Genomic DNA, 16,712 nt, shown 5'->3' with positions numbered 1-16,712 from the left:
CTTGTGCTCCTTTTCCTAGCTCAAGCACCTAAATGTGAACAGTACCAGCTCTCAAAATGAGTGCCAGCACCTATTTCAGTCCAAGTCAAGCACTGGTCATGGAGGCAGAACAGTACTTCCCTGGTACTGTTCTGCACTGTTGGAGATGCACCTACTGGATGATTTGTTTTACAGTATTTGATCTTGGTGGCTTTGTTTCTGATTGTGTTCCCTATGGTGCTGCTGGGGTGTTGGTGATGTGCCTTTTTCTGTTGCTGTTGTTGTTGTTGCTATGGAAATATTAAGTCATGCTGCTTGTTGCCTTATTGGTCTTTCGCCTGGTTCTCAGTATGTTCTATAAATATGTCCAGGAAAGTACTGGACTTCATTAAATTTTTTCTATGCTGATTGACGCCCATCATTAGCTGACTGTTTTTACTCACCTCCCTCTCTGTCCATCTCTTCCTGTTACACAGCTTTCATACCAATACCATCCATGTTTGTTCAATGTTAACTCCCATTATCATTTACTTTCATGTTTCATTATAGCCATTTGTCATTTTCATATTGAAATGTTGTATTCCATGTCACAATGTGTTGGCTTGTGATCCACATGTTTTCATATTTACTAATGATACTGTATGCTTTTGAATAATGCTTTTTTTCATTTTGTGTTTTAACTCATTAAAGACATAACATATTTACCTGTGTGGTGACATGATTACCATGAGTGTGTAGTAACTGTTGTCTGTGCTCTCTGTGGTGACGTGATTACCATGAGTGTGTAGTAACTGTTGTCTGTGCTCTCTGTGTGGTGACGTGATTACCATGAGTGTGTAGTAACTGTTGTCTGTGATTACCATGAGTGTGTAGTAACTGTTGTCTGTGCTCTCCTTTTATTTTTCATCCGTTTAGATGAGTAACCTACTTAGGGTGTACACACCACACATACATCCGCGTAGGCATACATATTATGGAATACTTGTGTAGCAACATGTAAGGTGAAAGTCTGTGATTTGTATCTAGGGGTATAGTGCATGACGTTGGTATCTACTCGGGTTTGGTGTTTGCCTGTGCTATTCAGGTTTGTTCAGTATTCAAGTATCATGCTTAAACAAATGAGGGTGGATGGACTTAGAGTTTCTGACCATCTTTCCCTTCATTTGACACAGTATTGACTCGTCTCTAATGCCTTGTTTTCAATCATCTTAACATTCACTTTTTCCTGTACTCGCCTACCTGTCACATATACAGGCAATTCCAGTTCTACAGCACTTAAATTCTCCTTACTGTTCACTGTTACTGCTCTCCCTCCTTCAGTCCTTCCAGAGCCTCCAAATCAGTCAATAATGTCTACAATGCTGGTAGCAGTAAATTGACTGCTCCTCCTACCGTGCTATTGACAGGTGCTGGAGAACTATAACAAAGGGAAGACAGCCCTGCTGTCGGCTGCTAAGGTAATGGTGAGCCCAACCGAGGTGGACCTGAACCCAGAGACCCCGCCTCCTGCCACCCAACAACCCACCCCAACCACCCAACACCGCAGGAACAGCAGTGTTCGGTTAGTCCACTGGGATATGGGTGGAGCTTTGGGAGGGTCTGGGCAGAGACTGGGAACATGTATGGCTGACTGGCTGACTGACTGACTGACTGTGTATAATCAAAATCTCATGCATGTGTACAGGTAACTGCCCAAATAATGGAAACACTTGAGTAAATGAAGGATACAAAGTATATTGAAGCAGGTGCTTCCACATGTGTGGTTCCTGAGTCAATTAAGCAATTAACATGCCATCATGCTTAGGGTCATGTCTAAAAATGCTGTGCAGGCTGTTTTTACATTTTAGCTACCATGGCTCTGATCCCTATCCACTGAATGGTGGATGAGCATGAAATTGATTGTTGCATCCCTCCAATAGAGTTCCAGAATCTATGCCAAGGTGCATGGAAGCTGTTCTGGCTCGTGTTGGCCCTACAACCTATTAAGACACTTTGTTGGTGTTTCCTTTATTTTGGCTGTTGAATGTATGTTATGTGCAAGAGTCTGCAAGAATGTACCCAGTCCTTCAAAGTTTGTTCTTCTATGTGTTCAGATAAGTAAAGCATGACAGCATTAACTCTGCCACTACCTTTCTCCCATGCACACTCCTCGCTCTTTAACCCACAGTCATTGGTCTGACTCCAGATCAGTGGCAACGTATGGTAGAACAGTTCCCCCCTCACTCCCCTCTGGTTTAGCCCCTGGAGAACCGAAGTAGTCTAGTCTACTGGTAGTGATTTATGAGGTGTAACCTTTAACCCTTTATCCCTCTCTCTTACCCCTCTGTGCTCCAACCCCCTCTCCTCTATCATTCTATCTTCTCTACTCTCTATAATACCCCCCTTACTCACATCCATCTTATTATTCCTACTGTATTCTACTTTTTTCTTACTTGACCCCTTACAATTTCTGCCTCCATTCTATGCTATTTTTATTTCATTAAATAATTTCACTTGTTACTCTGACCCGTTTAAAAAAAAACATATGTTCCTCTATTTGGTGAATTTGTTACCACACCCTCCCTCCCCTCTAATCTCCCCCCTTTATTTTTCACTCCTCCTCTTTCCCTCTCAGTTCCTGTGCTCGCTCTGAGATATCACTGGATGGCTTTGCGGAGTGCCCCCCTCCCCCAGTGTCAGTGGTTCTGCAGGGGGCCAGGGAGCGCCTTACTGTGGAGCTAAGGGACCGCCACGCCCCCTTGGCCGTGATGGAGAGCCTGTCAGATGCAGAGTCCCTCTACAGCCTGGACTCCCGACGCTCCTCAGCTGCACTCAGGGGCTCACCCATGCTGGGGTGCCTCCCCTTCCAACTGAATGCACCTATCCCTGAGGAGAACCCCTCTCTCAGCTCCCGCACTGAGCTGCTGGCTGCCGACTGCCTCTACCAGGCCACCCCAGAGCACGAGCTGGGAGAGGCAGGACCTTACTTCACTCCTCTGGGGTCTGGCTCCACCCCAGACTACCCCATGCGCCTTTCCCCTTCCACCCCGCGCTATAGTGGCCACCACTCCCCAGCACTACTGGCCCAGAGTGTCATAGGTCAGCCTTTCACACAAAAAGAGCCTTGTGCCACCCCTTGCCATCAAATGCCTGGCATTTACAGCCCAGGCAGCACCCCTACTGCTCCCCTCAGCCCACGGATCAGCCATGAGGAGGAGGAGGGAGTAGAGGTAGAAGGATGGGAAACAGAGACAGGAGAGTCCCAGCCCTCCTCCTCCACTCCTCCAGCCCAGCTGTCCAACGGCAACCCTAGTCAGGCAGTGCTGGAGTTTGCACAGTACCTGGACTCTCTCTTTAGGCTGGATGGCAGTGGCTCACCACCTCTGGAGTTGTCTGACGGGGAGTCTGAGTCCGGTCGGGGGTCGTATGGTCAGGGAGAGGGGCCAGGGGAAGGACAGAGGGGGGACAATACACAGCTTCTGGCTCGGGCCACAATGGAGCCTAACCTAGTCCCCAAGCCCCCGCGTACCTTTGCAGGATCTGCTGACCCTTCCTCTGGCATCTCCCTCTCACCCTCATTCCCCCTCTCTTCCTCTGGTGAGCTCAATGACCTCTCTCCCGCCGACGGAGCTCCTCCTCCCACTCACTCACTACGAACCTCCACTCCCTGTCCCTACCCTGAAGAAAACACACTGGCGTCTATGGTATAGTGGCCCACTCAGTCCCTCCATGACTCTTTCTCTCTCCTCTTTCCTTATTCCGTTGCTGCATCTATCTGATGTTAAAGTATCACTGAACATGCATGCGATGGAATGCAATCTGCTATGCTGTTACAGCACCTTACAAAGACATGACATGGCAGACCATAATGAATAAGACTGAGATGAAAAACTATTGTTCCATTTTCAGGTGTCAAAAGCTGTGTAAAGCATTTTCACTACTATTGTAATAATACATTTTAATTTCTGTCTGCATGCCAGGGGCCTGTTCTGCTTTGGGGTGAATAGCCTCACCACTGACTGTCATTCCAACACACACTATCTCACATCAACACATGGTAGCATACAGCCCTGCAGTGACGTGACTTAATCAAATGGGAGACAACTGAACAGGGACAGGGAGGAGTTAGACACTAGGTGGCACATAACTCACCTTCCTCCCTCATCAGTGCCTAAAGCTTATTCATCTTTATCATGCTGAACAATAGAGAGGAGAGAGAGAGAGAAGACGTTGTGGTTTTGTTTCTCAGGTCTATCAGGAAATGAGAAGGAGTGTAGATCATAGAGAATTGATGCGTCTTAAAACAGTGATTGTGACAAATGTTAAGAATGTGGTTTTTGGTCTTTGGTTGTCTTTTATAGCATGAGGAATGTAGTATTCATTAATTTTTTTTAAACAGAACTCACTTGTCAGTCAGTAACTCTTACTAACATACAGACCATCTCACACACATCAAAATGCACAATTTGCCCCCTTTTTGCCCAAAAATGTATTGCCAAATGTATTTATAAAGTGTGATATTGTTTGTTTGTGAAATACTGCAAAATGTACACTTTCACAAAACAAAGATACAGGTTTCAAGTTTAACTTTGAGAGGGAGAAGATACATTTTGGTATCGCTCCCTTTTAATAGCCAATCAGTCTATTCCCATTCAAACGGTGTTAATACACCCTGGAGAGGATGAGGAAGCTATCCCAACACCACTGCCATGGCACATATCTCCCAAAACATGTCTCTCTCTGAGTGTTTGTACCAAGCCAATTATGCTAAAGAAAACATGAGATGCACTGTAGGAGATTGTTCCTCTTAAAGGGGTCTTGCTGAGGTACACAATTATGTCAATGACTTCTATGTCTTTGGTTCCCTTTAAACTGGTTCATCTCAAGCATATTGAGGTTGAACTGTACGGGTTGTAGTGGCCACTTTCACTACATTTTACAAACATATTTCATATCAGTTGTATTGGTTGGATCAAACATACTACATTATTTATAGCTGTTGTTTCTTACTCTTATTGATGGTATTATTATCCTTATTATTACTCTTGTAACAGTTTGGTTTGCTTTCTATGAGTTCGGCTTTCAGTTGCTGGGAAAGGCTGGTGCATTTCAGCCGGCTCTCAAAATAAGGGTATATCTCTGTGGGAAAATAACTCTGTCCAAGTGAAAACAGTACTGGGTGTGAACCTCACAGGAGATTGCTGCCACCTTAATTGGGGTAATAGCTCGTGGTAATAGCTGGAGCAGAATTCGTGGAAAGGTATCAAACGCATGGTTTCGCTCTGTTCCAGCCATTATTATGAGCCGTTCTCCCCTCAGCAGCCTCCACTAGCTGCCATGGTGATGGCAGAGAGACAGACTCTCTAATAGGAAGTGGGGTCATTACAGTGACCTCTGATACAATACAGCCATTCTGAAGGGGTTAATGTGGTGACCTATAGAAGCTGTACTCTTAGAAATGGCATTGCTGTGGTATCACTCAACAGGCCTCTCTGTGACCAGATTAGAGTTTGACACCACACAAATCCATGCTCTCAGAGTAGTCTCTACTTTGCCAGCACAGTGTTGAACAACCAGTGTGAAATAGCTTTGCTGCAGTGGGTCACGGCCCTGTGTAGGCTATATCAGCACCACCATAGGAAGATGCCACATTCCCTTTTCACCATAACATGTACAACAGTGTCTTATTTGTCATTATTTAAATGCAGATGTCTTGTTTCCTGTCTTTGTTTTTTTTTTTATTAAATGAAAATAGAATAACATAGAAAATGACTATGATAACAGGTATATTACAAATCTATATCAATATTGACATATATAGAAAAAATACAAATGTATGCAGGGAAAAAGGAATCTATTTAGTGAGAAAGATCTATATGACTGATTATTGGCAGAATTGAACAATTGATTACTCATTCTTCTGTGTTGACAGATAATTGCATTTTTTTATGTCTTGTCCATGTTTACCTGGTTTGCTACTCTTCTCTTCCTGTCCCAGATTGAGAATGTATTTAACCCCCGCCACCTCTCACTGCCCTGCCTGTAATGGAATAAAGCAAAACCAATTTAAGGAAAATTATGGGAACTTTTTAAAATGTCATTTCTATTTGCTAACCTTCAACAGGCCGCATATTTTGAGCTAGATATGCCTACCATTATGGTGATGGGCAGTGGAGAATAGTGGGAAAACATGTAGGTTGATACCAAACAGCCCACTTCAAACTATCTGGATGTCTGAGGACATGCTTCCGTTGATTGCACATTCAAGTAAATATTCACATGTAAATTATAAAGTATTATTGTGTTAATTGTAGAACAAGTATATAGCTTAGTATATAGGTATTTCATGCCAGGTTATAGCTATCCATTCACAAATCAATTTAAAGAGGGTATAATTAATTCAGCTGGGAAAAACGAACCTTGTGAAAGATGCATCTGTATGCTACTGGGTGGGTGTGATGATACCCCGCCTTAGTAGGTGGCACTGCAGCCAGTGTATGCAGAGTAGCCCACGGGTTTCGGACAGGCGAAGAAGGGTTCCACTTCCGGAAATCAAATCGTTCACACGATAACATCAACAACGTTTAATTAGCTATCTACCTAACGTTAAATGTATAGAAACTATACACGATTGGCTTGCCGCGTAGCTAAGAAGAGGGTATGAATTAACAGTTTGTGATCGACTCTGCACCGGTCAAGCGTGAAGGTAAGTTTACTGATCAAATCAAAGTCTGCTGCCGCTGGCTAAACCTGCTACCCAGCTAACGCGTAGGTAGCTACGCTTGCAGCTAGTTGGCTAACGTTACTTGCGTTTATTTTTAAAGATTTCGGTTTATTTTGAAGTGTGATGTTAGCTAGCTATATACATTTCTTCCGTGGTGTTTTATAATAAACACCGACGAAAATACGTTGGTTTAAAGCGAATCAGTTAAGAAATCATTGAACGTCAATGTACCTTGCCAACCAGTCTGCTCGCTAAATTGAGTTAGCTAATTTGCTGCCAGAGTATTTTAAGTTATATGGTTTGTTACATTAGCTAGTTCAGTTTGGCCTGTTGTCGTTAGCTAGCTTTACCTCACTAGAATGCCTTTGATTGATTGACAGCTAGTATTCTAAGTTGTCATGTAGTTTTGTATAACGAGACCTGCTTGGCTCGTTTTGGCAAGGCCAAGTAACGTTACATTAACTTGTTTATTTATTGCTGTAACTATGACAGTAGTCTAAAATGGCTTCATTTCCTTTAGGAGAGGAAGCCATTTTAGACTGTTGATACATACCCCGGCAGTGTGTCAATGGACCAGGAGCCATGCTAATATTTCGCTCTCTCTCAAAGTGGTTGAATGGTCAGGCTCAGCATGTGCGCGTCTGGAAAGTACAGTTCACGGGGCCCGGCTCTGATTCCACGGATGAAGACTAAGCACCGCATCTACTACATCACCCTGTTCTCTGTGGTGCTGCTGGGACTCATCGCCACAGGGATGTTCCAGTTCTGGCCACACTCCATCGAATCAACGGCAGACTGGGGCCTGGACCGACGCAGCGTGCACGACGCACCTCTCATCCGACTGCCTGTCTCCAACCCTATTCCTGAGAGAGGGGACCTTAGCTGCCGAATGCACACTTGTTTTGATGTGTATCGATGTGGCTACAACCCTAAGAATAGAATCAAGGTGAGCCTAGTCTCCATCACGTCACAAATTACAGATATGTGAAGTTAGTTTCATCTGCAATTGTTAGTCTCTGAACCTTGTCTTTTGAACCACATGATTGAAGGCTTGAAGGATGTTCTATATCCAACAGCAGCTAAAGTGGACCATCAGAAATGACTTTGTCTGTCTGGCAGGTGTACATCTATCCTCTGCAGCGTTTTGTGGATGAGGTAGGAGTGCCCATAAGCAGCACAGGCCTGTCCCGAGAGTACAATAACCTGCTCAGTGCCATCTCCGACAGTGAGTTCTACACTGATGACGTCACCAGGGCATGCCTGTTCGTGCCCTCTATTGATGTGCTCAATCAGAACTCTCTGCGCATCCGGGAGACTGCCCAGGCTCTGGCCATGCTCCCCAGGTAACCTTTCCTGCACACTGCTCAGGTTGCACTGTTATCTCCTCCACCCTGAAGCTGGGAGTTCTCTTCATATGTATTTATCCTTCTTTACCCTCTGTCCTTCTTGCTCTCACTTCTCATCTACCACATTGATCTATCTGCCCATTTTAGATATCTAAGTGCACACATTTGTAGGTTTTTGACCCTTAAAGATGTTCGTTTCCAGGTGGGACAAAGGGATGAACCACCTTCTGTTCAACATGTTACCTGGAGGACCTCCAGACTACAACACAGCCCTTGATGTACCAAGAGACAGGTAACCTTAATAAACCCAGCACAGGAAAAATGAAAGTCAATTACAATAAATATTGTTGGATAAACTCACATGTTCATCAACCAACCTTCCAGACAATATTTACTCTAGTGTGAGTGATCAGTGTTTGTTAGCAGAGTTACTGCCAGGCACATTTTGTTCTACCAAGACACCACTAGAGGGAAGCATGGTGTTGGTGTTATCTTAGCTTTCAGTTTCCTTACATGTCCTTAGTCTGATGTTATGTTCAGAGAATAGTTGTATTTTTATTCTCATTTTTGTTAAATTGACTCAGTTTTTGAATTCATTTTTTTTTCATATTTTGTCGTTTGACTTGACTAGATAATCCAGATTCAATTCCATCTTTTATCTTTTATCTCCAACACAACTACAGAACTTGCATATAATTACAATGGGGCTTGAAAAATATTAAACTAAGATGAAAGTACTACTTAAAAGTAGTCCAGAGATGACAGAACCTCTAGCGGCCTTGAGCGGACAGACATCCTAATCTCCTGGTATTTACAGCCACAGAGAGAGGTCATGTTTCCCAGCCTTGCTCTTGGCTGCTCCCTCCTTTTGGGTGGAAAAGGTGGGTTTTATGAACTGAAAGCCCTGAGACGATGAACACTTATCTGGAGCTGTAGGGAATTTCCTGGGCTCATCCAGCTGTGCTCCATTTGGCATGGGGCCTCATCAGAACCAGCTGTGTGTGTGTATATATAGGCCTGTGTGTGTGTGTGAGGTGAGGTTTTGCTTGCATCCACAGGTAGGATGCCATAAAGATTGTTTGTCATTCTCATATAACTATTACATGCACAGATTTCCTAAAGGATCCACGTGAATACTTCTCATGATCTTCATGTTACTCAATAGCATTGTTAAGCAGATATGACAAGAAACAGCCAGGGCATCTGCACATCTGTCATGTATTGTCTTGCTGCAAAGTTCTGTATAGCTGTCTCTTCTCTGTCTTAACTATGTAAGCCTATGTGACATTGGTGTAACATTGGATATGTGTGTTTGTTTTGTGTGTGTTATAGGGCTCTGCTTGCAGGGGGAGGCTTCTCCACGTGGACCTACAGGCAGGGTTATGATGTCAGCATCCCTGTGTACAGCCCTCTGTCTGCAGACGTGGAGCTGCCCGAGAGACAGCCTGGGTGAGCAGCAACACCACCACCCTGTTTCAGCTCATAGCATAGGGCTCTTATCACTTCCTCAAGCAAGACAACAGGCATCATCACTTCATGTGACAATGGGAACATTTGGGAAGTTATCTTTTAGAGTCACCATCATCAGTCACAGAGTTTTAAATGATTTCTAATGGTGTCCCCGGCTGCAGGCCCCGGCGTTACTTCATTCTGTCGTCTCAGACAGCCATCCACCGTGAGTACCGGGCAGAGCTGGAGAGGCTGAAGGAGGAGAACGGGGAGGCTCTGCTCCTCCTGGACAAGTGCAGCAACCTCTCTCAGGGAGTCGCCTCAGCGAGGAAACGCTGCTACAAGGGCCAGGTGTTCGACTACCCCCAGATCCTCCAGGTGAGACTCACACAGAGACCCCTACCATTTAGACTAACATGTAGACATTACACAGCTTAGGGGGCGATTGTTGTTTAACAGATCAGCATGGCCATTTTCACTTAAATGCATTTGAGGGCTCTGCTCAGCTGTTTAGGTCAATTCTAGCAGTCTATGTGGGTAACTTTATGCAGGGTATACCTGGGAAACTACAGCAATGTCTGTGGCAGTCAGTCAACCGGTGTGCTTCTCTGCACTGTCTGTCTGCTCAGAGTGCATCTCCAGTCCGTCTCTGGCCTGTCTAGACAGGAAGTGCGCTTATCATCTGGTATGGGTGCAGCATAGCTGCACATCTGGGAGATGTCCCACCAAGGAGAGGGGGTGGAGGGGTGGGGCGGCAGAATCTCAGTGAAACCACCCTTCTCCACCTCTGACATTGGAAAGGTTCGCTATAAGTGGTGCCTGTATTTTAGAATAATATTTTACGTTGCCTGCTTGTATACTTTTAACGTCTGTAATTGGTCCACCATGACATTGCCCTCCCCACCCTAAACTCTTCCATATGGGAGGCAACATCGACAGTTCATGCAGTCATTTTATCAGACTCTGACCAAACACAAGCTGCTCACTAATATTGTGTTAGTCTGTTTTTGACCCGTCTATGCGTCCTTAGTTTAGCGACGGCTATGTCATAAAACCATGTACAGTTGATATGGCTATGATACTGTAATACCTTGTTGTAATCTGTGTTCCCCAGGAGTCGTCGTTCTGTGTGGTGCTGCGCGGGGCTCGGCTGGGACAGGCCACCCTCAGTGATGTGCTGCAGGCTGGCTGTGTCCCTGTCATCCTAGCAGACTCGTACATCCTGCCCTTCTCTGAGGTCCTCGACTGGAAGAGGTACACTAAAGACACTGCTCATGATCTCACTCCAACCATCTTCAACATGTATCTCAGCATTAGATTTTCTGAGCTCGTATTGTGATTTCTGATCTAGTTTAATACCAGTGGCCATTTTTTCCATTGCCATTGATACTGACTGACATTTGTGTGTGTGTATTGTACAGGGCATCCGTGGTCATTCCAGAGGAGAAGCTCCCAGAGATGTACACCATCTTGAAGAGTATCCCTCACAGGCAGGTGGAGGAGATGCAAAGACAGGTGACAGTCAGATCACAGCTTTTCTTCAGCGAACATTCAAATAGACTGAATCCCTTTGCTGGGGATTTTTATATGCACATATAGGGAAATGCACTCTTTTTATAGTTGTAGTAATGGTCTATTTCCAGATGAATACGCCCCAGGAGAAAGTGCCTCCGGCCCTCTCAGGTTAAGTTAGTGTGAAGACGGGGTCAACGGAGTTGTGACTTTCACGCTCCCATTCCAACCTGTGAGACGCGTGCCTCACTGTCGGCCCAATGGAAGCCATAACACAGGCAGACTGACGGGCGAGAGACACGTTGTAATGGGCCCTTAGGACGAGAGTTTCTGTCCTGTTGTCTGTTTGAGAACATGAGACAATCTAATTTTGATAAAGCTCTTATAAATGTTCTTCAGTGTTAGTTTCAGTCGAGCCAAATCAATGACAAATCCCCTCCTTTCACTGGTCCAACTGAGCCTCAATAAACAGAAGTGAAAGCCCTCAGAGAGCTCTGCACGTCCAAGCTGTTTCTCATTCCCTTGTATCAACGCTAGTCCATTTACCAATTAGACTGGCCAAACAGACATATCAGCCCCACAGCTCAGAAACCCTGTTGGAGTGGTTTCATTTGCCAAGACTTGAACATGTCTTCCCTTGAGGCTCCTCCTCCGGTCTCTGTAGCTGTGAGGATCTGACATGCTTATCCACTGCTCTTTGTGTTTCTCTGTCAGTCTGTCTGTGTCTAGGGCTTGGAATTTAGCTATGAGAGGTGCAATCAGTTGTCTTTCATAGCTGCAGGACTGTCAGGAAAAGGTTCTTAGTAGAGATGAGGACTGATGATAAGGGGAAGGATTGTAGTTTGTTTGAGGTAAAACAAATACTGATAATAAACATGATCAATTCACTGGAGATCAGAGGAATACAACCACATCATATTGGTCTGAGTTGAGTAGTGAGTACATCTTAAGCCAGGGGAAGGTGAGGCGTAGTTATGTCACTGCCATGTGCGTGCCTGTGGCCCCTGCAGGACTGGCGGGAGGAGGGTGTTGGAGCCGGGCTCAGGACGTGTAAGGGTGGGGTAGGGCCGGCGCACAAAGGCCCATCTTATCCAGGATTTATGGGGTGCTGTAGAGCCCATTCCATATCAGTCCACACCTGCACACATCTGGAGAGACTCCTCACTCACATTCACTGGCTGGAGAAGCGAGGACACTGAGTTGGTCCCCCATAAAGACTCTACATTTTCAGTAGTATAGACAACACATTGTCAACTCTTAACTAATTTGGATGTGTGTAAAATAGTTTTTTTTCTTCTCTCTTTAAAAAAATGTAAGTGCTGTAGGAGCTTTTTTTTCTTTTCTGATTGATCTTATTGAATAGCTGAAGTGAAGTATTTACTCACTGTCTTTCCTTCCTCAGCGGTTCTGAATTCCACACTTTCTACATCCTTTATGGGTTTAAAAGGTCCCTGACCATATGACTAGTATGACTAAAATACACAATGGTGATCTTTTTTTCACAAATTGGTCAGGGACCAGGTTTTTTCACTTTTAACCAATCACATCAGCTGTGAAGATTTTCCCACTAATTGGTCTATTGACCAATCACATCAGATCTTTTTCAGAGTAACACAGCCTTACTCATGACTACTCCATGTCAGCTTTGATTGACTATCTGTGTGATTTACTAAGTCCTGAATTGAATGATAATTGAGACATTCTGTCTCACTTATACAGGGCCTCACTACTAAGGTCAAATGTAAAACTCCTAATCCATCAGTAGCCAGCAGCATCATTTCAGGAGGAAAAAAGGATTTCAACATTTGATGTGGTAGCATCCACATAGGTCCCAAATTGTGAGCTAAGTGCTTAACAGCTGCTAAATGTTAGTGGTGGTCACCTGAGGCTTTCCTCTGAGCCTTGTTTGTATCAGACCCTAGGAATAGAATACATGCTTTGTTAGATCAGTACAGCTGAAAGGAGTACTTGTCAATCACAGGGCTGCAGCAAAAGTACCAAGTCCAATGTAATCCTGTCTGAACACTCCCTGTCTAAAAGGAGTTGATGGACAGTAGAGTATAGCTAGAGAAAGAGATGGTAGACTGGGTTGTTCCCTTGACCCTGGTCGTGAAATTCTGGCTTCTAGTATGATTTCTCAGTTCCACAGGAACCACTATTGATGATCAGTTGAGTGTCATCGTGGTAATACTACAATGGCCTCCTAAGCAGGTTTGTGTTAAATGAAGAATTGTTCACCATGACAACTTTACTTTTACACTTTATATCTTATTAAGAGGCGCAAATCCATCAATTCAAAACTGATATGATCAGCTATGAAAAGCCAACTGACATTTACTCCTGAGGTGCTGACCTGTTGCAACCTCTACAACCACTGCGATTATTATTGTTTGACCCTGCTGGTCATCTATGAACTTTTCAATATCTTGGCCATGTTCTGTTATAATCTCCACCCGGCACAGCCAGAAGAGGACTGGCCACCACTCATAGCCTGGTTCCCCTCTAGGTTTCTTCCTAGGTTCTAGCCTTTCTAGGGAGTTTTTCCTAGCCACTGTGCTTCTACACCTGCATTGCTTGCTGTTTGGGGTTTTAGGCTGGGTTTCTGTACAGCACTTTGAGATATCAGCTGATGTACGAAGGGCTATATAAATAAATTTGATTGATTTTGTTTATGGTCCAAGTCCAAGAACACCTCAAAGAGAATTCAGCCTCTTATGCCCAGCGTCGTATGTTAGAGGAAGGGAACGACAGTGTTGCAGTGAAACAGACCCCTCTGCCCTTTTTCTCTGCTGTGACTCCGTCTCTTCTTCCCTCATAAAAATTCCTGCAGGCGCTGGGAGGGGGCGGAGCGGCCGGAGCAGTTTGCTTTTTGCCTCCCGGTCGGAAAGGAAACTTTCATCACTGGCTGATTTATGGGCCGTTGGGTTCCCCTGAGATTAGAAAGTCTTTTTGAATACTCCTCACCCCCTCCATAAAAATAAACACTGTTTTTGTATTTCTCCAGTGTTAAAGGGGACTAGGGGTGTGGAGTGGGGTCTGGTTCCTTCTCATGTGCTGCTGAGAGCTCTCGGTGGACCATACGACAACAAAAACACTAGGACAAGCTGCTCCACTGCTATGGAAGGACAGAGCCCTGTAGCCAGGCCAAGACTTCCACAGCTCTAACAAAACGGTTGGCTCATTGGCTAAGCTGTAGCACCCTATGCTATTACTGTGTTTGCTGAATTGTAGTTTTCATTTTGTGCACCGTTGTCTGTTCGTCGCTTGATCCTCCTCTGCACCTAATCCCAAACAGAGGAGAACTTCTTCAGCTGGGGGTCTTATTCTCACCCAACAAATATGCTATTAATATCTTGAGTTTCGAGGGTGTGCTCTGGATAACCAGTCAAATGTCAGATGGAGTTGAGGGGTCCAGTATGTACCTCCGACATGTGCTTGTTAAAGAGTGCTGCACTCAGGGTCACCTAGGACCTGCTGAGGTGGAGTCGGGTCACACTGACATGGCGCCTCCTGGCAGGAGACATTTCTGTTTTAAGGATCATTAACTCTTATGGGCTCCTCCCTCCATAGTTGTCTCTTAATGGATCAGTGGGTGGGGAGCACCAGGGAAGCTGGGGTGCTGCCTGGGGATGTTGTACTAGTAACATCTGCATTGAAATATGATTGACTTCTGGGCTACACCTTCCCCTCGGGCACTGTAATGCTCCTTGTTGTTACCATGGACTGGTGGTGAATTGACTTAAATACATTTTTGATGTGCAACTAAAGGTAGATATGTACATAGTTTGCATATATCTTGGATGAACATGTATTAGTCCCATTGGGACTTAAGCAGGGGTTCCCAACCAGGTTTACTAGGACCACTGGGGGTACTTGAGAAGATTCATGAGACCATAGGTCTACTGGTAAAATGCACATGAGGGGGTACTTCAGGGGTACCCCTAGCAGAGTAAAATTAAGTTGGTGGTACAGTAACAGAGGTTGGAACCACTGGCCAGGTTGATATTTGGCTGCCCTGTGCTTTGAAAGTCAGGTGAGCTTTAGAAGGCCTTGGCCTGCTGTAGGACAGATGATGTTAGAGATTCTAACCATCTAGAGCAGTCCTTCCTGTTCTCCAGTCACTGGGATGCCTTCTGAATGTGTGTTCACGTTCATGACAGCTTGTCTGTTTGTCCAGGGCCCAGACCATATGTTTTTACTCCAAAACAACTTTGTTCTTCTCAGGCCCACTGGTTCTGGGACGCATACTTCAGCTCCATGAAGGCCATCGGCATGACAACGCTTCAGATCATCAATGACCGCATCTACCCCTATGCTGCCCGCACCTACGAACAGTGGAACAACCCCCCTGTGGTGGTGAGTATACCTCTAGTTGCTAGGTCTTTAAAGAGTGGAAAGATGTGTTTTTTTTAGGCTAGATATGTTTTAACTTGATTGGATACATCAGTCTTCCATTGGAGCCTGCTATAATCTATGCCCCTCCAGCCTACACCACTAATGTTATTGTATTTTTTACTGTGGTTAACCACTGAATCTTCTTAAACATACAAGTCATATTTATGGGGGTGCAGTCTGCAGTGTGTGGTGTTGATGTGTGACCTGACACTACTGTGCTGGCCTCACAACACAGTGACTGACACCCTCAGTGGCAGATATGACACAGTTTTCCCTGGTAAGTCTTTCTCGGTGTATCGGCAGGACAGCTTCCTCTTTATAGGTCCCTCTCTCCACACAGTCTTTGGCTGCTTGATAAACAGCAAGTACTGCTGAAACAGCCCGTGTGTTTGTCAGCAGTTCTGCACTGGGAGGATGCCTCGAATGTGGTGAAAAATACATGCCTTGGTGTTTGAGTCATTGTGTATGTGTGAGAGAACACTGTTTAAGGAGTGTGTGTGTAACCTCTCTGTGGTTGTGGGAGTGTGGGGATGCAGACAGCTTGGCTCAGCTACCACCTCTCAGGGGCTGTTAATCAGCCCAGCCTGATCTGCTGCAGTCCCCAAAGACACCACATGCAGCTCCGCCCTTCCTCTGTCTGTCTGTGGGGTAGAGAAGGGGGGCCCATGTTCCTCCTTATTGGACAGCCATACCCTGTCCTACCAATGGTTGGTGATATGTGAGACAGTCAGGTTATGTTGGTCTGTTGGTCAAGTCACACTGACTCTGACTGAAGATATGTTTACCACACTTGGCTTCTCAGAGTAAATCGAAGCTCTTCAAGACCTCCGGTCTAATTACTTTCTACTCAAGCCAACTGCTCAATCACAGCCGGTGTTGCCTTTTTTTCGGAGTGGGTCATTGGTTAATCAACAGTTACACTTGACATTACCCACCTCTCTCTGTCAGAAACTCCTGTCTGCCTTTTTTCCCAACCAATCGTCATCATTTAGTTGTGCTGTCTCAGCCCCTGCTCACAAGAGGTTAATTGTGCAGGGCCACAGACCTGTTACCGTTCCAATGCTAGAGAAGTGCTATCTCTACGTATTCAGTGGAAACACGTCGAGCAGAATTGGAACAGGACGCTAAATAAATCAAGCAGCTTTTTTTCTCTGCTGTTCTGTATCCTTCGTTCGGGGTCATAATTGAAAGCACATTTCACAGGCTCTCTGCTAGTAGCAGTGCCTTTAGAAGGGTTTTCAGGCTAGAGAGGGACAGACGGGATGCTTTTTGTTCAGCCGTGGGCATAGTTGTAAGATACCAAACGGGTAATCCATGGTAGTCACCTG

General features: G+C 45.1%; 2 protein-coding genes across 3 annotated transcripts in view; both read left to right on the top strand.

Moving 5' to 3' along the window:
- Nucleotides 1–6,037, top strand: part of LOC124033640 (diacylglycerol lipase-alpha-like) — a 44,943-nt gene extending 38,906 nt beyond the window's left edge. For both annotated transcript variants that reach the window (XM_046345781.1, XM_046345782.1), the window contains 2 exons: nucleotides 1,386–1,540; nucleotides 2,594–6,037. In XM_046345781.1, the coding sequence (XP_046201737.1) occupies nucleotides 1,386–1,540; nucleotides 2,594–3,668 (1,230 nt within the window). In that variant the 3' untranslated portion in view covers nucleotides 3,669–6,037. The remainder of the gene's footprint in view (nucleotides 1–1,385; nucleotides 1,541–2,593) is intronic.
- A 435-nt stretch (nucleotides 6,038–6,472) lies between these two features.
- LOC124033638 (exostosin-2) overlaps nucleotides 6,473–16,712 on the top strand; it is a 25,592-nt gene continuing 15,352 nt past the window's right edge. The window contains exons 1-9 of the mRNA XM_046345779.1: nucleotides 6,473–6,664; nucleotides 7,292–7,628; nucleotides 7,802–8,025; nucleotides 8,231–8,320; nucleotides 9,361–9,477; nucleotides 9,660–9,855; nucleotides 10,592–10,731; nucleotides 10,899–10,992; nucleotides 15,214–15,345. Of these exons, the coding sequence (XP_046201735.1) occupies nucleotides 7,299–7,628; nucleotides 7,802–8,025; nucleotides 8,231–8,320; nucleotides 9,361–9,477; nucleotides 9,660–9,855; nucleotides 10,592–10,731; nucleotides 10,899–10,992; nucleotides 15,214–15,345 (1,323 nt within the window). The 5' untranslated portion in view covers nucleotides 6,473–6,664; nucleotides 7,292–7,298. The remainder of the gene's footprint in view (nucleotides 6,665–7,291; nucleotides 7,629–7,801; nucleotides 8,026–8,230; nucleotides 8,321–9,360; nucleotides 9,478–9,659; nucleotides 9,856–10,591; nucleotides 10,732–10,898; nucleotides 10,993–15,213; nucleotides 15,346–16,712) is intronic.

The sequence above is a fragment of the Oncorhynchus gorbuscha genome, linkage group LG04 (genome assembly GCF_021184085.1).
Source record: "Oncorhynchus gorbuscha isolate QuinsamMale2020 ecotype Even-year linkage group LG04, OgorEven_v1.0, whole genome shotgun sequence".
Lineage (NCBI taxonomy): Eukaryota > Metazoa > Chordata > Actinopteri > Salmoniformes > Salmonidae > Oncorhynchus > Oncorhynchus gorbuscha.
Note: the sequence above shows the minus strand (reverse complement) of the source record. Positions and strands in the feature narration are given on the sequence as shown.